General features: G+C 49.0%; 1 protein-coding gene across 1 annotated transcript; it reads left to right on the top strand.

The window, feature by feature from the left end:
* The first annotated feature begins 6,175 nt into the window (after positions 1 to 6,175).
* On the top strand, positions 6,176 to 17,125 carry IVD (isovaleryl-CoA dehydrogenase). The gene is made up of 12 exons (XM_007081777.2): positions 6,176 to 6,709; positions 8,098 to 8,187; positions 8,433 to 8,484; positions 10,544 to 10,713; positions 11,164 to 11,257; positions 11,452 to 11,588; positions 12,832 to 12,928; positions 14,577 to 14,670; positions 15,168 to 15,249; positions 15,796 to 15,900; positions 15,976 to 16,048; positions 16,748 to 17,125. The coding sequence occupies exons 1-12, from the start codon at positions 6,557 to 6,559 to the stop codon at positions 16,879 to 16,881; spliced, it is 1,281 nt and encodes a 426-aa protein (XP_007081839.2). The 5' UTR covers positions 6,176 to 6,556; the 3' UTR covers positions 16,882 to 17,125.
* The last annotated feature ends 2,612 nt before the right edge of the window (positions 17,126 to 19,737 follow it).

The raw sequence follows: 19,737 nt of genomic DNA, 5'->3' as shown, positions 1-19,737 counted from the left end.
ATTTTTGAGATAGAGCGTGAGTAGGGGAGGGACAGAGAGAGGGAGAGCAAGAATTGAAGCAGGCTCCAGGCTCTGAGCTGTTAGCACAGAGTCCTACGCGGGGCTCGAACCCATGAACCATGAGATCATGACCTGAGTGAAGTCAAACACTTAACCAACTGAGCCGCCCACGCCTCCCGGCTATCTTCCATTTTTTTTCCTGCATCTCCCAGTTTCTTCACCAAACTCCCACCTACTCTTGAGCATTGAGTCTGCCACCCAATCAAAGCAAGTAACACCCCCACCCTAACTTTCAGGGATGGCTAAATTTCTTTGCCTTCATACAAAAACATTCACACAGTTGGTTATGTCCCAAAAATTATGAAGGGGAAACCCAGTTACATAATTCTCACCAGTGATAAGGACTGAATATTCTACCCATTTTCAAAATGTTGACAGTTTAAAAGATTGTTTATCCCAATAATTTGAAATTGGCATTTCTGGCCAAAAAAAAAAAGTTCTACTTCTTGGAAGGAGAGGAGGGGAAACTCAGCTGTGGGATCCTTACCTCCTTGTCAGCCCTCCCTAGTTAACACCTAGGAATGTAACTCAGTGGCTGTTACTCATCTTTCCCAGCACAGAAACCCCATTTACTCGTAGCTTGGGCTCCCAAGGGGCTTTCACCTCACTGTTCTTTGCACTCCCAAATGGCGTTTCTGCACTCTTGCCTTTGCCCGTTCCCTCCAACCTCTGCTCCATCTGCCTTTTGTACATGTGGAGGTGTTCTGGGTGTTTGATCTGGAGCCTGGATGAATTCATATATGTTATATTAACTCAGCAAATTGTGATCTGTACCCTCCACTTTGCTGGATGCTATAGGAAACTTTAACTCAGCATGGCATTCTTAACCTCAAAGATGCTTGTAATCTATTTGGTAAGACAACGTGCTGGTGACATGTAAGTTAAATAACAAGCAGCAATACTTTACTAACAGGGTTGTGTGATAGAGTTGTGTACTCTAATAATTAACCCTGGGCTAATTTGGTGGAAGAAGGCTTGATGGAGGAGGTAGAATAAAGATTGAAGGAAGAGTAACATTTGGAGAGGCTAGCTAGGAAGTTAAGGACCTTCCAGGTTGGTGAACACGTGGAGGTCTGGGGAGAGTAGCAAGCTCAGGCCATGGGAGCCTCACTTCCTTTCCCCACTCTTTGCTCTATGCCCTATGCATCTCTTCTGCCTGGCTGTTCCTGAGTTCCAGCCTTGTGTGGTAACCCAATCATCTAGTAAATAAAATGTTTCTCTGAGTCTGTGAGCTGCTTTAGCAAATTAAACCTGGGGAGGGGGTATCATTGGAACTTCAGGGGGAAAGAGTCATGAAATGTCCAGATGAATCTTGGAGAAATGAGTATGGGAAACTAGGCTTGTTCAGAGGGTTCAAGATGAGAGGGGATTATGTCTGACCCTTAAGTGAGCACTTGTAATATGCCATCCATGGTGTTTTTACATGTTCCTCATCGTACTTCTTAGGTAGTCTTCATTACCATCACAAGGTAAACACTATTACCTCCTTTTACAGCCAGGGAAATAGGCACCGAGAAGTTAGGTTGGTTTGCCCAAGGTCAAACAGCAAGCAAATACTGGAGAAAGATTTGAGCCAGGGAATAGTGGGGGCAGGGACGTACATGGTGTTAGTAGAAGTCATGAAGATCCTTAAATGCCAGGCTAAGAGGTGTGGATTTTTGTCATCTAGGCTAGAAGTTTCCAAACTCTCCCTAGTGTCTTAGTAATATTTATGACACCTGAAGAAATACTTAATGGTTCTATTTTAAGTAGTGAGATCCATCAACTTAGTAGGTATTTGAAAAAATAATGCACATAAATCTAAGAGAAAAATTTCATTGCTTTTTTTAGTTTATTTATTTACTTAAGCAATCTCTACACCCAATGTGGGGCTTGAACTCGTGACCCCAGGAGCAAGAGTCACCTGCTCTTCCCATTGAGCCAGCCAGGCGCCCTGTGTTTCATTTTTAACTAACTATAATTACTAATGCAATCATCAGTGCAAAATGAACAAACTTTTAAGAATCTCTAAAAGCAAGGAGTTTTATTAGAGCCCAAGTAAGAACAGCTGCCCAGACATCATGCTTTTCACAGGGAAGGTGCTCCAGAGAATGAACAGTTTTTACATTGAACAGTTTTTGCGTTGTTAAATTTTTTTTGCATTTGGTAAAAGCTCAAAAGGTAATAGCTTAACATACAGGTATGAATCATGAGTTTTATGAGTTTAATGAGTTTACTGTCAAGGAGCACAGAGAGTAGGAATATTGATTGATATCTTAAGAACAAGATATTTTTCCTTTAGGGCTTCAGATGTACAATGTATGCTTGGTTGGCCATAAATCAGGCTTATATGAAGGTTTATATGAAGTTTATGTACATGCTGATTTATAAATCTAAAATGTCTTTCCTTATGTTTCAGGCTTTTAGAAAAGCTTCTTCTCTCACCAGAACGTTAGGCACTGCTTAACTTCTCAAACCGTGGAATCAAGTTGGACACTACCACCTTCATTCCCTGTTTGACACTGAAAGGAACCTAAATGACCTAATGTTGAAACTGACCTACTTCAAGCTAGTAGTAACTATATTTTCTAATAGATGTCAAGTATCACTGTGATTCACCCCAAAGCTTAAAATATCCATGGTATCCCTCTGAGTTTGCTGCCCATGGGTACCTTGGCTCACATTCTGGAAACCACAAATCTAGGCAATATGAATCCCTGAGAAATTTTCAGCAGGCAGTCATCGTACTATTTTAGAAAAATGAATCCAGCATTGGTGTTAAAGATGGATGGTGGGATTGAGACAGGAGTGTCAAGGACATCAGGAAAACAGAAATGAAATGTGTTAGGGCCATGACAGCAAAGGTGTAAGGGAGGATTTGAAACACAAGAAAGCTACACGAAACACAGATGACCCTTGAACAAGGCAGAGGTAAAGGACACTGACCCCTCTCCCATGGGTGCAGCTGAAAATCTATATCACTTAAAAAAAATCTTAGAATTTTTATTAGGTGAGATGTATTTATTTTAAGTAATCTCTACGCCCAACATAGGGCTCGAATTTACAAGCTTGAGATCGAGAGTCACATGCCCTACCACCTGAGCTAGCCAGGCACCTTGAAAATCTGCATAGAGCTTTTGACTCCCCAAAAACTTTATCAATAACCTCTTGGCCTAACCAATAACATAGTTGGTCAACACCCATTTTGTATGTTTTATGTATCAATACTGTATATTTAAGGTAAGCTTGAGAAAAGAAAATGTTATTAAGAAAGTCATAGGAGAAAATACATTTACAGTACCATACTGTGTTGAAAATCAATATATAAGTGGACCCATGCAATTTCAAACCCATGTTCTTCAGGGGCCAACTCTAATGTATGGCACAAATTGTGGGGGGAAGAAATGTACATACTTAAGAGGTTTTCAGCAGGGGTGACAGTAAGAATTCTTTATAAAATAAGAATGTGAAAACTTCAGTTTACAACCCATCCCTAGCCAGATGGGTATGTGTTGGAATCCCAGCCCAGGCACTAAAAAGTGGTCTTTGCAAATTACTTCTCTTAGTCTCATTTCTTTTTTTTTTTTTTAAGTTTAATTTTTTAAAAAATTTTTTTCAGGTTTCTTTTTTTTTTTTCAATATAATTTATTGTCAAATTAGTTTCCATACGACACCCAGTGCTCATCCCAACAAGTGCCCTTCTCAGTGCCCATCACCCACTTTCCCCTCTTCCCCACCCCCCATCAACCCTCAGTTTGTTCTCAGTATCCAAGAGTCTCTTATGATTTGCCTCCCTTCTTCTCTGTAACTTTTTTTTTCCCCTTCCCCTCCCCCATGGTCTGTTAAGTTTTTCAAGATCCACATATGAGTGAAAACACATGGTATCTGTCTTTCTCTGACTGTCTTAGTCTCATCTCTTATCAGTAGAGATAATACCTGTCTTGCTGGATTGTATTTCCCACACCTAACCTAACAAAGATTATATCAAAGTTCAAAATTTATCTTCAAATGATTCCCTTAATAATCTTGCTCTCAACTTCCACTATAGTGCTGGCTCTCAGTCTCTATCCTTGGTGCACGCTTTTACCATGCCTTTGTAACCCTCAGATATTCAACTTCCTCTCCAATAGACACTCCCAACTTTCATCCCTTCTGGCTACTGTCCATCTTCTGTTCACAGGCAAATTTCTTTTCTTTTCTTTTCTTTTTTTTTTTTTTTTTTTAAGATTTTATATTTGGGACACCTGGCTGGCTCAGTTGGTAAAGCACATGACTCTTGGTCTCTGGGTTATGAGGTCAAGCCCCATGTTGGGTGTGGAGATTACTAGAAAATAATGGTTTTTAATGTTTATTTTTGAATGAGAGAGAAAGACAGTGTGAGCAGGGGAGGAGCAGAGAGAGAGGGAGATGCAGAACCCAAAGCAGGCTCCAGGCTCCACCTGTCACAGTATAGAGCCCAACGCAGGGCTCAAACCCACCAACCACAAGATCATGACCTGAGCCAAAGTTGGATGCTTAACTGACTGGGTCACCCAGCACCCCATTTTTGTTGTTGTTGTTGTTGTTGTTTTAAAGATTAAAAATTTTTAACATCGGCCTGGAGCCTGCTAGGGATTCTCTTTCTGCCCCTCTGAATCGTGTGCATGCGCGTACACACCATTTCTCTCTCTCAAAAAAAAAAAAAAAAAAAAAGGAAAAAAAGAATTCTACTCCTGGAGAAATTGAAACTGCGATTAAGTCTTGATCTGCTGTCCTGGGGCAAGTGACTCCACCTTGGGCCTATGGCTTCCTTGTCAACACTCCCAACAGCCTTGCAGTGGTGGTATTGGTGGTGTTTTCATTTTCATGAAAGGTGGTATTGTTTTCATTTCATTTCATCTTCATCCCAGAACTCAGGGTGCTAAACTACTTGAAGATGAACTGTTCAGGGCATTGGTCCACCACGTTGGTGGAGGAAAACAGCAAAGGGGGGGGGGGGGGGATAGAGGCTTAATTCCATCAGCTCTCCTCTTCCCCTGTTAAATAACAAAAATTCAACTGAGTAAATTTTAAAGATCTAATTGGCTTTATTAAATGTCTCATGACAAGGGCAGTATCCCATCTAGCAAATAGAAAGGAGCTCCATAGAGTTGTAGAAAAGGAAAGGATTTGGGGTACCTGTGTGGCTCAGTTAAAGCCTCCGACTTTTGCTCAGGTCATATCTCACAGTTCACAAGTTTGAGCTCCGCATCGGGATCCGTGCTGACAGCTCAGAGCCTGGTGGGATTCTGTGTCTCCCTCTCTCTGCTCCTCCCCTGCTTGCATTCTGTCTCCTTCAAAAATAAATAAACATTAAATAATTAAAGAAAAGGAAAGGTTTTTTAAAGTAGCAATGGAATAGGAAAAGGAAATTATTAGCAAAGAACGATTGTTTCAGGAAAGGTCTATCCTAAGGGGAAAACGAGGGGCCTATCAATAAATTGTCTAGAAAATTTCAACACTAGGATTTTCAACACTAGGAAGTTCCCATGATTGGGTGGTTAAAGGTTACATTCTTGGGGAGGTGAAACTGCCTAGTTTAGGCAGTCATGGTTTAGTGACTTAGAGCCTTAAGTGGCTCCACTATGGCTTTGGGTTTTCTTTTTAATACTTGTAATACACTACTCTTCCTTTTCTGTATCCTCACCCCCAACCCTGTTTTTAAAAAGTCCTGATTGCTGGTTTGTTTTTTGGGTTTTTTTGTTTTTTGGTTTGTTTTTTGTTTCCTTCTTTCTTTTGAGAGAAAGAGAGTGTGTGTGTGAGCCGGGGAGGGGCACAGAGAGAGGGAATGAGAGAAAGAATCTCAAGCAGGCTCCGCACTTCCAGCACAAAGCTCAAAGCAGGGCTCAACTCACAAACCATGAGATCATGACCTGAGCCAAAATCCAGAGTCCCACGCTTAACCGACTAAGCCACACAGGTGCCCCCAATTGCTGTTCTTAAATAATTTAGAAGACAGCAACTCTTTCCCACGAAACTCCAAAATCGAGAAACCCTGTGACGTAATAAAACAACATTTATTGACTTCTAACAGTGTGCACACTGGAGCCAACACTTCTTAGCCGTCCCATGGCTTTAACGATTTATTTCCAAGCACTGGGCATCCCAGGCTGTTTTAACACTTCCTTTCCTGCAGAGGAACTACAGACTGCTACTTCAACGCGGAGTAGTGAGGGACTACTCCACTCACAAAACGCCTTTCTTGCTCTTCTACTAAAAAAAAGTCCCAACCTAGGAGCGACTTCATCATAGCGGTTCCGGCGCCCCCACCACCAACCCCACCACGGCGTAGTTACGCGGAAGGTCACCGCTGATTGGCTCGTGTTGTGGCCAAGGCCAGCTTGGCGTTCCAGCCGGCAGCAGAGGGTGATAGGCTGCTGGAGACCCACCCCTCGCCGATTGGGCGGGGGCAGCGAAGCCCGGGATTGGTGGAGCCTGCGGGGCGGGCTCCGCGCCCCTGCCTCTGGCGCTCTGCCTCAGCTTCCAGTGCAAGGGCGAGATGGCGACCGCAGCTTGCCTTCTGGGACGGCGCGTCGCGAATTGGAGGCTGCGGACTCCGCTGGCGCCGCTCGCCAGCGTCGTGTCACAGCGGGCCCACTCCCTCTTGCCCGTGGACGATGCGATCAACGGGCTAAGCGAGGAGCAGAAGCAGGTAGGGAGCCCGATCCCCTTCCGGGCCCCAAGGCCTGCTGGCCAGGCCGCATCGCCCTGCTCCGTGGTCGCCTCGACGTTCTCTGCCCGGCGCCCACCCTGCTGCCGCAGTGGGAGCGCGAGAGCGGGCGCTGGTCTCAACCTCACTTCTGTGGAGGCAGCAAAGCCTAGCTTTCGAGTTAGATAAGGAGTCAGAGAAAAGAAGGCTGCTGGGAGACTGATGGTGTTTTGGAGGAGGATTGGCAGAGCCACTCGAGTGTGACGGAAAGATCCTTAATCTGTCTAAAGTCCACTTACATCTGAACACTGCCTTAAGACTGTGGTTCTCAAGCCTCGTTAATCGTCATCATCAGGGAATCTTTGTCCAATACACACCTTAGGGGCTTTGAAATGCAGAGTGTAATCTGCTGTAATTCTTCAGCCTACTGGGTCAGGGCACAACGCCGAACTGTAACTTGAAAGGTCCTTACAGAGGGAGCTGAACTAGAGCCTTCCTGGAAGAAAGTGACTTTATTTGGATGCTGGCACAGAATTCCCCAGGAACCTGATTCTCCTGTTAAGCAAGTGCCTGAGCTTCTAGAAACGCCAGCCAGCAACCGTTTGGGTTTGCAGTCAGTAAACAGAGCTTTGAATCGCCTCAGGCAGGAAGGGGTTAAATCCTGGCTCTCAAACGTTTCTGCCAATAGTTTCTAATCTCTTTGGGTATCCTTTTTGTCAAAGGCTCAGGGGCAGAAAGCCTGGCATGTGCCAGAAACTGAAGAGGGTGGGCTGGAGCACAGTGAGTGGGGGTGAGGAAGGTACTGGAGAAGGCTGGAAGAGTCAGGAGGGGTCAGCTCATGCAGGGCCTTAATAAGCCTGAGTAAAGAGCCTTCCTAGGTATAATGAAAAGGCATGGAGTGATCTTATTTAGGGGAGTGACATTTTAAAAATACTCAAGCTGTCTGGGTCACCTGGGTGGCTCAGTTGGTTAAGCATCCGACTTCTGCTCAGGTTGTGATCTCACAGTTGGTGAGTTCAAGGCCCATGTCGGGCTCTGTGTTGACAGCTCGGAGCCCACAGCCTGCTTTGGATTCTGTGTCTCCCTCTCTCTCTGCCTCTCCCCCGCTTGCACTCTCTCTCTCGCTCTCTCAAAAATAAATAAACATTAAAAAAATTTATTTTTTAACTGTTTAAAAAAATACTCAAACTGTCTAAGCTGAGGACCTTAAAAGACATAAAGATCATCTCTGGGAAAGTATAAACTAGTATGCCCTCTAAGTTTCAATCTGATGCTGTTTGGTGGGTTGTTTGTAGCCTGTTTTCCTGAATGTGTCCTCGATAGTGAAGATGCTGTTCTTAGTGGCAATAGTGTAGTGTTTCAGTGGCATCTGTCCACCTCTTTCCTTCTAGCTTCGTCAGACCATGGCTAAGTTTCTTCAGGAGCACCTAGCCCCCCAGGCCCAGGAGATTGATCAGAGCAATGAGTTCAAGAACCTTCGAGTGAGTCATGATGCCCACGCCAGAGGGTGGGGGGGTGCAGAGCGACAAGGGGGCAGCTTGGGGGCTGGGCTAGTCTGGGCTGGGAATCGAACCGCTACCTGGAAGAGCTCACACAGTCTTGTGGTAAATGTGCTCCCAAAGAATGCAGCCCCTATCTGTGAAGCGTCTGGGTCTCATTCCAGATGTGCCAGACACCTGAGACTGGCTGCCTTCTCACAGCTCACTGCACTCCTTTCTGTTGGCAGGAGTTTTGGAAGCAGCTGGGAAACCTGGGGGTCTTAGGCATCACTGCCCCTGGTGAGTATAGTTTCCTTCCCTAATGAGAACTCACATGCCCTTTTGCACTGTTCCCAAAAGAAACAGGAGAGGAGGGGAAAGATCATGCTGAAAGAAACTCAGGGGCAGAAACTTCCTCTTGGACCTGAGAAAGCACCCACAGAAGACTATCAGCCCAGAGAAGAGTCCACTCTATTCCTTTAGGCAGTGACATCTGGAAGGCAAAGAGATGAGGCCAGTGCGGTGATGGATGAGGATCAGACTCTTGAACTCTGCATGCTTACTAAGCTCCCCCAGGTGATTTGGGGAGTTTAGAAAACTCCATTATCACGCAACTGTCTTGCATGTCTTACTGTCTCCTCTACTCCCTAAGTTCTACTCTACCAGGAGCATCTAGGCAGGACCACTCAGGACAGGGGTGTCCCTGTGGGGACTGCCTATGTCTTGTGCCCACAGCTGACCCTGGAGCTTATTTTGAGAGCCTCCCCGTGAGGTGGCCAGATGATGTCTTTAATAGGCTCTTCCTGGCCTGCCCATTGTCCCCTATGGGTCTTACTACTTGTTTCCAGGAGGAGAGAGCACAGAGCTGACGGGCTTCGGTTTGGATGTTGGCCTCTGAAGGAGAGGCCCAGTGGGGCTTGCAGTACCCAGTGAAGAAATAAGCCTGTGGTCTTACCTGCCGAGGCCTGGACAGCCCACGCTGCTTCAGCTTGTACTTATATTGGACCAGAGGCAGAACACAGTTCTTACATCCCCCTCTTGCTGCTTGGAGACAATTCCTGGGATTTGAGCTGATTTAAGAGTAATGACAAAATGGAAGACTTAAAAATTTAGACCCATCCTAATGGAAAATGGTAGGAGCAGGGCACCTGGGTGGCTCTGTCAGTTAAGAGCAGGACTCTTGATCTCAGGGCCGTTGAGTTCAAGCCCCACATTAGACTTTGTGCTGGGTGTGAAGCCTACTTAAAAAGTAAAATGGTAGAGGGGAAGGCCACTGGAAACTCCCAAACAAGACTTCCTTCCACTGTGTCTTGGGGGTTTAAGAGCCCCCCCCCCCCAAGAAAGCCAGTTCTGGTGAGCTCTGGTTTCCACCTTGTTGTCCTGGTGGCTCTGTCCAGTGTCACCCACCTGTGGTCTTTCCTTCCCAGACTGAAGAGAATTGGGCTAATCTTTCCCGGAGCCTAGGATGAGCCTGACTCCTTGGTCAGAGTAAACGTGTGCAAAGAGTCTTTTATTTTTTTCTTAAGATCTTATTTTATTATTTAAAGTCATCTCTATACCTGTCGTGGGACTCGAACTCATAACCCCAAGATCAAGAGCCGCATGCTCCACTGACTGAGCCAGCCAGGCACTCCTGTGTGCAAAGAGTCTTACCAAGATTTACCCAAAGAGCAAGGCTGGGGGTGGGAGGGTGGTAGCACCAGATGGTCCAAACCTGTCGATTTGGGATCAGTTGCCAAGGAAAAGCCACGTTTTCTGGTGAGGAGTTCTGAAATTCACTAGCTGTGGCTCTCGTGCTCCCGGATACTAGTTTTGCTTTTTTGTTTTGTTTTAACTTTTTTGAGATAGAATTGACCTGTAACATTGTGTGAGCTTAAGGTGTTCAATATATCGATTTGATAATCCTGCTTTATTAAGTCTAAACACCTGTGCTATGAAATCTCACCTTCCTCGGGCCTTTTGCACATGGCATTCTTTGCTTGGGACCTATTCTTAGTGCTCTGACCCTCCCTCTCTGTGTTTCTTGGTTAACTCCAGGTCCTCTTCCATTTATTCATCTGCCCTTCCAAGTAGCGGGTGCTCAGGCTCTCTTGTCTTCATCAAGTGGTCTATCTGGGATAATGCAGGCATTGCAATGACTATTTCCTGAACCACGCCTCAGCTGACCAGAGGCAGCAGACAAAACCAGTTCTGTGAGCTTGTAAATCAGAGCGCACGGCATCAGCCTGTCAACCTTGCTAGGGGTAACTGGGAATGGGTGCTGCAGAGTATGTTCTTTGCTGCCAATAATCATTCCTGTGAACATCCCAATTTAATCTGGGCTACCTTTTCCACTCTACTGCATCACCTCCACTCCCAGCTCAGTATGGCGGCTCTGGCCTGGGCTACCTGGAACAAGTTCTGGTGATGGAGGAGATATCTCGAGCTTCTGGAGCAGTGGGGCTCAGTTACGGCGCTCACTCCAACCTCTGCGTCAACCAAATTGTGCGCAATGGAAATGAGGCCCAGAAGGAAAAGTATCTCCCCAAGGTGAGGAAATGGGAATGGAGAAACACGCCAGTGTCACAGGGCCACCACCAACACTGAGGCACCCTCCCCTGTCGGCAAGGGCCGGTCAGACTTGCTCCCTACAGTGTGCTGCCCTCAACCGGGTACAGTGAGGAAAGGGTCAGGGATTTGCTTTAAAATAATTCGGTAAGAAGAATTAAAACTAGGACCAGAAGTCCTGAGTCGGTCCCTGGACAACATTTGCAGAGCATTCTAAGAAATGCAAGACCAGGACTTGCTTCCCTTGTGAAGGGAATGGGAAAGCAGAGATATTTTCAGTTTTGTAGACGGTGGGCTTCTCTTCTAGGACTTTACCAATACCTGGTCTGAGATGCGTTTGAAGGGGTGTCATGTGCACAGGTGAAAGCAGGACAAGTGAGCTCCTGTAGGGCACTTCTGAGTCATAACCAGCCCTTGCGGTTTCCCTTGCAGCTGATCAGCGGCGAGTACATAGGAGCCCTGGCCATGAGTGAGCCCAACGCTGGCTCTGATGTTGTCTCCATGAAGCTAAAAGCAGAAAAGAAAGGTGAGGCACCTCTTGGGAGCTTCTGGAGTGGGAGCTGAAATGGACAGAGAGACAGACCTCCTCAGGGTGAGGGAGTAGTAACCAGGGGTGGCCGCTGCTGGGTTTCCAGAACTGTTTCCCAGCAGCAGGTCTATGAACCGAGTGGTGAGACAGGCCACCATGGCTTGAGCAAGTAGCTAACTTCCTGTCCTTAGGCGATCACTACATCCTGAATGGCAACAAGTTCTGGATCACCAATGGCCCCGACGCTGACATCCTTATTGTCTATGCTAAGACTGATCTGGCTGCTGTGCCAGCCTCTCGAGGCATCACGGCCTTTATCGTGGAGAAGGTGAGTGGAGGACAGTGCATGATGGGAGGCTTTTGTCTCCTGACGGTGGTACCAGAGATGGCTCCCTTCAGCTGGTGGCAGACACAACCAGCATGTGCTCTGCCAAGGCTCCCTGAGGCGGGGGTGAGGCACAAGAGCTGACAGAAAGGAGGGTGGCCAAAGTGGAGCCCAGGATGGGTCAAGTCAAAGAATGGTGGAGCCTTCCGTAGAGCTAGGCCACACAAAGCAGTCCAGGAAGATGAAGACTGAAAGGCAACTGGCTTTGACAACGAGGATGTCATTGGTGGCCTTGGGGAGAGCAGCTCTGGAGACCACAGCATGAATGAGAATGCAGGTGGGGGGGTGACCGAAGACTGCGGCAAAGCAGGGGGGAGCTAGAGCTGGAGTTGGAATGAAAAGGTGGGCATTTGAGTTTGTTTTGAAGATTGGGAGAGAACTGAGCAAATTATTTGGTAGAGAGAAAGGAAAAGAGGAGAGGGAGACATTGAAGTGTGTGGGAGCAGGTGAGCAAGGCCCAACTGTGAGCCAGGAGAAAGAGGTAAGGCCGGGTTACAGGTGATGGTGGAGGAGCCATCTGCCTCATGACCTCAAGGTGTGAGGGCTGGGAACCACAGGAGTGGGGGATTGGGGAGAGAATCCCATGAATGAGTATCATAAAGGTTTGCAATACCCTCCACAGAGAAGGGGCTGACCAGGTTTGAAGAATAGGAAAAGTGAGGGTCCAAAGGGCTGGCTGAGGTTGGAAATCTCAAGGTCCTGTGGCACCACTCCTGTCAGCCTGTCCATCTGACACTCTCTGCTAGTCACTTGGGCAATGCACTCGGAATCTGATTAGCCAGGCCAAAGCACATAGATGGCTGAATTGATCCTGGGTGGGACTCGGGTACAGAGGCAAAGGAATTGAGTGGGCTGCAGAGAGGATCTTGGAAGTGCTCTCCCCTGAGGAAAGGAAACAAAGGCAGCAAAGGTCAGGGAGCACCCAGGGAGTGAGTGTTTCACTGAGAAAGAACCGCTCTGGTGAGAAGTGGGGAGAATGCACCTAGCAGCAGGGGTGGGGGGGTGTTAGGGCCAGAGCGTCAAGGAGTAGAGCAGTCATACAGAGTGGGGGCCCTGAGAGTAGGATGCAGTGTGTTGTACAAATTCAGGGACTGGATGGGAAGGCAGGCGTTTCCCAGGAGTCTGCCTTTTACTAGCCTTCCTTGGGGACTGGTCTGTAATCAGGCCACCTTTTATTCCTATAAAGGGTATGCCTGGCTTCAGCACCTCCAAGAAGCTGGACAAGCTGGGGATGAGGGGCTCTAACACCTGCGAGCTAATCTTTGAAGACTGCAAGGTTCCCGGTGAGTCTCGAATGGACAAACCCCTGTCCTGACCCTTTCATAAACCGAGAAAGCCCATCTCTGGGTAAGAGAAGCTCACCATTGTCAGCTTACCGATGACATGCGTCTAGGCAATGGGCCTCCCACTGCTCCACTTGCCCTTTGGCCTGTCCGTGTGGGACTCGGGCTGCCGGGCAACTGTCCTTCTGGCCAGAGCTGTGTGCCTGACCATGGCTGCAATGAAGGGTGCTTCTTCCTCTATGGATAACACACTGTGCAGGGTGGGATTCCAGTGTCTGGAACAGACAGGTAAGATGTGCCCTCACTCTCTAATGTCCTTCAGACATCCTCGTTTGTGTGTGTCCCTGAATAGTTCCTGTGAGGTAGGCGTGAACGAGGCTAACAACCATTCAAATAAACTGATGGAAGCCAGACTCAGTGAAAACCTGGCAATTCGAGTATTTTCACCCCTGAAGTGTAACTGAAAACATGACACATCATGGGAGAGCCAGCATACCCATCATGTGCTAATGAGACATGATTAATGGGCATAGATTTGATGGCCAGCTAGGTGTGCTCTGTGCCTCAGCCATAGACCATCCCTTTCCCCGGTGACCCAGGACCCCAGAAAAGGATGCTTTGGTTACAAGGAGCTCTAGGGAGCAGGAGTAATCAGTACAGATCCTTCTGTGTCGGTAGGAAACAACCACCATCATCAGGCAGGTCAGTGGTGTCCATGCTGTTCTCTGTTTCCTGTTCACACCTCCCAAGGCCATCCAGTGTCCTGGCTTCCAGGGTGGAGAGGCGTTCAGCAATTTCTGTATTGTATTGTATTGTACTGTATTATAAGTAGGCTCCACACCCAACATGGGGCTTGAACTCATGACCCTGAGATCAACAGCCACACACTCTACTGACTGAGCCAGCCAGTAGCAGCCCCTAGCAGTTTCTGTAACTAGCACTGAATGACCCATCTCTTGGACAAAGACTCTTCCATAGATCACTTTTGTCAGGGTGAGAGGGGATGATACTGGAGCAGAGCAGACTCAACCTGGGGGACACTAATTCTCGCCTTTATGGGCATGGATAAAAAGAACTAGGGAGAGGTTCCATGGCAATTGAGGAAGAGAAGGGGAAGATCTAAGGATGGGGACTTTGTGTCTGGTCTTGTGGATGGTGTGTGTGTGTGTGTGTGTGTGTGTGTGTGCACGCGCATGTGCCTGATGGGTTGGCGGTGTGGGGGGAGAGTCCCTCTAGCAAGCTCTACTTCTGACTGGAAGTGGTAAACTTCATTCTTTTCTCTCACTCAGAACCCTACTTGAGGTCAGGTGACATTTTAGTGCCTGTGTGAAAGCTAGGTACCAAACCTAGCAGCTTTTATAAAAGCGAGGAGTCTGGGAGCGCCTGGGTGGCTTCACTCCATTAAGCGTCCGACTTTGGCTCAGGTCATGATCTCACGGTTCGTGGGTTCAAGCCCCACATTGGGCTCTGTGCTGACAGCTCAGAGCCTGGAGCCTGCTTCAGATTCTGTGTCTCCCTCTCTCTCTGCCCCTACCCCACTCATACTCTGTCTCTCTCAAGAATAAATAAACATTAAAAAAAATTTTTTTTTTTTAATGAGGAGGCTGTGAATAGCCTTCTTCCCTCTGACCAGCATTTTTCCTGGCAGCTGCCAACATCCTGGGCCATCTAGGTAAGGGCGTCTACGTGCTGATGAGTGGGCTGGACCTGGAACGGCTGGTGCTGGCTGGTGGGCCCCTTGGGTGAGTATGAGGCTTGGCAGAGCTGGGCTTTTGGCAGGCGGTACCATCGCCGACTTCCCTTTGGGGGCCAATGGGAGCCGCCTCCTGGAAGATGCACCTTCTTTCCTGGAGATGAAATGAACAAACGTCCTCCTCCCATATTTAATTTCTTCACAATGAAGGTAAATATTATTATATGAGAGACAAAGGGCCTAAGGGACTATCCTGCTTAATTAATCAGGCTGGAACAGGATGCCCAGGCTCTACGGCCTGCCTGCACAGAGGTCCTGCCACTCTATCTGGTGTCAGGGAAAGGGGCCTAAGGCCTGGGCAGTCAGGGCAGTGACTGAGCAGGGATGATAAGAGTCCTCATGCTCCTTTTCTCCTCCCTGGGACTCCAGTTCCTTGTCTTACCAAGCTATATCACTCCAAGCCTTCCCACGTTGGCATTTTGCCACCCCAGGTGGCAATGGGGATACAGCAAGGCACCTCCCCGGTGTCTTTCTCTTTCCTGGCAGGCTCATGCAGGCTGTCCTCGACCACACCATTCCCTACCTGCACATGAGGGAAGCCTTTGGCCAGAAGATTGGCCACTTCCAGGTGAATGGAAATGCTTGTGCTGAAATGTACTTTTTTCATTGGGCTCAAATTTTCTTTAATAAATGAGCAAGAGTCTCATTTATTACTGTCTCTTGCCACCAACATGAGTCTGAATGCTTGGAATGCAGGCCTCGGCATGCTCCCTGGCTTTGGAACTTGTCGGGAGGGTGATCACAGGTCCCCTCACTTCCTATTTGAGATCAATGAGCTAGACGTCGTAAGGCTGCAAGGTGAAGCGTGCAGATTGTAGGCAGGCAGGGGGAGAGGGAGCAGCATTTCTAGTCACACCTCCTGGTCTGAAGCCACCATGGGATGTTAATGTGGGTTGCCGTAGGTGGAGGGCCATTTCAGTGTGCAGAGTCCATAGCGACGGCAGCTCTCTGGCCATCCCTGTTGTCCTAGGCAAGTGCTGTCTCTCTCTGTGCCCTGGTATCCCCGTGCCTGGCTATCAGGTCACTACTGCTGACCTGCTTGTGGCAACTAGGGGGAGCGTCTGAGAGGAATGTGGCTCCAGCATGTTGACTTGTGACCTTCCTTTGTCCCCAGCTGATGCAGGGGAAGATGGCCGACATGTACACCCGCCTCATGGCGTGTCGGCAGTACGTCTACAATGTTGCCAAGGCCTGTGATCAGGGCCACTGCACTCCCAAGGTAAGGGCCGGCCGTTGGGACTCCCTCCTGCGGGGCCCTGGCAGGGCCCCGCTGACCCAGAGCCTCCTCCCATAGGACTGCGCAGGGGTGGTTCTTTACTCGGCTGAGTGCGCCACACAGGTAGCTCTGGATGGCATTCAGTGTTTTGGTGAGTGGCCCCCACTCCCTACTCCCAACCACAGAAAGAGGCTTCCTCTTCACTCACTCTGTGCTTTGGCTGACTGCAGTGAAGCTGGTACCCTTAGGCTCCCGCCCCAGGTACTAGGAGGACATCTTAAAACAAATGGGGAAAAGTGCTAGAGGTCAAGCTGTTCCTACTTTCAGCAATGCCCCTTCTCCTCCTTCTGGCCTGGTCCTGTGAACCGTAGGAAATGGGGAGGGAGATAAGCCTCCGGGGCTAGATGGCCTTGTTTCACTGCTGCACAGTAGTTAAGAGTACACACCTGAGCCAGAAGACTTAGGTTTGAACCCTTGCTCTACCACTGCCCGGTTTTGTGACTCATGCAAATTACTTAACTTCCCTGGCTGGACCTGGCACCCAGTAAGTACTCCGCAGTAACTTTTTGCCCCCCTTCCCAGGTCTGCCAGTGGCTCTCCCAACCTTTGCCTGGTATCCTCAGCACTCTGGATGCCCTTCCAGCCCCATGCATCCATACCCACCCACCCCTTCCCCCCCCACCCCACCCCGCAGCCGGGTACTCCCCACATTCTCACCAGTGTTAGCTGCTTCTCTTCAATCGGTCTGTCCTCCTCTGGCGTGTTTCTATAAACTTGGCTTTCTATTAGCTTTCCTCACTGCCCATCACCCTTTATTGTCCTTTCTTCTCTGCCCAAACCCTGGCTGCAGGTGCCAATGGCTACATCAATGACTTTCCCATGGGCCGCTTTCTGCGAGATGCCAAACTGTATGAGATTGGGGGTGGGACCAGTGAGGTGAGGCGACTGATCATCGGCAGAGCCTTCAACGCAGACTTCCACTAATCCCGACCCTTCACCCCTTTTCCCAGCACCTCGAGGCCTTTCTTTGGAAGCAGAGATACAGCGGCTCTCCTGCTGCTCAGCTGCCAAGTGCTCAGGCCTCAGAGCTGGGCCAGCCAGCAAGGCCAGACACGGCAAGATGTGGGCAGGCATGGGGTGGAAGGGGCATTTGTAGCCACACTTTCTGGTCTGAAGATTCTGTGGGACATTAATGAAGGCCATGGCCAGTGGAGGGCCTAACTGAAAAGTGTTCAGTGGTTTAAAATGGACTCAGCAGGAAGCCTTCTGGCTCTTCCAGGGCTTGTCGGGAAGGCTTTGGTGACTCTCTAACTTCCGGGCCCTACATTCCCCTGGGTGGGCACTTGGGGGCAGGCAGGCAGCCACCCCTTTTTTCAGCTACACTTCTAGCAGGGAGCCCAGGACACAAGAAGCATTGCTCTTCTCCATGTATTTGAATCTGGTAGCCTCTTCTTTCTGGGGGGAAAAAACCTGCCAAAACCTAGCCTCTGTTTCTGCTGATTTTTAGAGGCATCCACTCCCAGCAGCTGCTCTGTTCCCCCGGGGCTCCATTTGTTAGGGCTGAGATCACGCCATGTTGGGGTGGAGCTTGGGGAATAGGCATCTCAGAACACCTGTGCTACCTGGACTCCACCATGGGTCAGAGGTCAGTGTGCTTGGGAGGGATCGGCTCAGCACGGGTCTCTGTGGCAGCACCTCTGAGCCCTTGAGCACTGCTCTGTCCAGTCCTGGCCGGATGACAGCCCACAGCAAGCATGGTTGGCGGCTCAACTCCAGCCAAGGCTGCCTGTGTACATTTCTCTGGACACCCTATGGCTATTTCTGTTACAACAGAACAGTGGCTGCTGCCATTTTGTATTAAACATACTGAGAAGCAAACCCATCTGCTTCTAAACTGATGTTTTTGGGGAAAAGCAATCTACTTGCTACTGCCTCCTGTCTGCCTCTAGCCCTATGTCCTTGGCGAAGGGCTAGTCCGGGTGCTACCCTCCTGCCCTTCAGCCTGCTCACTGGTGATGTGGGACAAAGAGGTGGCATCCGCCTTTAGGACAGAAGAGGTTTTAACCTCCCTTTCCCAGATCGCCCAGAGAGGTTAACAGTCTTGGAGCTAGAAGGAAGCTTATAAGTTTCTGGACACCATCTCCATGGTATTTAAGAAGATCAAGACAATTTGATTTTCTCAAGGTCAGAACTGAAGCTAGAATCCAGATAAGCAGAAATGAGAATGCCAGCCTGCCCCCGCCCCCCCCCCCAAGCTGCAGTCAAGAGTGGAATGGGCTTGGGTTGTTCCACGCTATCTAAATTCCTTAAAAGAACTCGTTTTCTTGGCTTTCAGCCCAGGGGTGCCTTTCTGACTTTTGGTCCTGGCCTGTAGCCAAGTGCTGTTCCAGCCTGATGCTTGAGACAGGTGGAGTTAGCGCCTTACCAACCCCAGCCCAGTTCCATCCTAAGCAGGGGGAGACCCAGGGCTTGGGGCACTGTCCTCTTACGTCCCCACCCTGCCCGTTGTTGTGTTGGAGATGAATGTGGCCAGAACACTGGTCTTGCTGGGTTTAAAGTGTAGCTGGAACAGTCTAGAGACCTTCAGAATGTGACAAAATGGAATGTTTCCTCGTCTGTGTGGGTTAAGGAGCCCTGCCACCAACGTGGGGAGAATGTGATTGTTCTCCTGATGGTCTATGTGAATTAGAAAAGAAGTGTTTTAAAATAAAGGCAAAAATAAATAAATAAAAGGGTGCAGCCTGAGTCGTGAATGGAAGAGCAGGGGGCACTTCCACTTTGGTTCTGGTGGGAGTTTGAGGTTCACGTGCGTTCTGTAACCATAAAGCCAGCTGCCAGCACTATTCCTTGCTAGGGCTGCTGCTAATTCCACTCCAATTTTAGGCAGGTCACACTATCAGCCCAGCTCCCCTGTTGCCTACCCTCCCATTCTTTGTTTTCCTACTGTTTGTCCTGTGGGATGGCAACAGAAACTGAGAATGGTTCTCCAAGTGTTGTCTGGAGACACTGTTCATCAGAATTTGGCAACCTGTAAAATGCAGATTCCTTGATCAACCCCAGACTCAAGCACATCTCCAGGAGCAATTCTGAGGCTTGGGCAACCTTTTAAAATAACTGACCTGGGGCGTAGAGGACACTTCCCCAGAGGCCTGAATCCTCATTCTAATATCATCTAGTAATAGTTGCTTGCCTATGTAGCACTCTTATGTCCCCTTTTGACATATCAGCTCCTTGGTCTTCGCCACAACCCAGGGCAGAAGACAATGTCGCACAGGGCCACCTTCCGGAAGACGGAGAAGGTGAGTGGCCCATGGGCACCGAACACGGTGGTGAGCTAGCCACGCCCAGGAGCGAAGTGGCGCCAGAGCGGGTGTCAACGCCTTGCGAGACTTGGGGAGGGGAACCCTCTTTTTGATTTGGCAGCAGACGCCCAGTCTGCGCCCCGCCAGGCAGAGCCAGGAACTAGACCCCAGGTGGCCGTTGATCGCGACCCCCTCGGCTAGGGCAGGTCTCGGGGCCTCCCTGTACCCACTTCGCGGAGGGACAACGTTTCGGAGAGCGAGAGCGCGCTGCCGGGACTCGCAGACTCGGGCTGGGGCGCGGCTCTGCAGGGCCTGCGTGGAACTCGCCTGACCTCTGCTGGACGGCCGCGGGATTACAGGCGCGCTGTTCTCGGGGCCTTGGGCCGGGTGCTTAGGACTAGCGGCTCCCAGTCTGATTTCAGGATGCAAAGGACTCAGCGACGTTTTTTTGGGTGTTTTTTGTTGTTGTTGTTTTGGCAAATGAGGACATGATGGGGAGCGGAGGAGAAGCTGGATATCTACCTTGTATAGTTGCATG

The sequence above is a fragment of the Panthera tigris genome, chromosome B3 (assembly GCF_018350195.1).
Source record: "Panthera tigris isolate Pti1 chromosome B3, P.tigris_Pti1_mat1.1, whole genome shotgun sequence".
Taxonomy (NCBI): Eukaryota; Metazoa; Chordata; class Mammalia; order Carnivora; family Felidae; genus Panthera; species Panthera tigris.
This window is presented reverse-complemented; position numbering and strand designations above follow the sequence as displayed.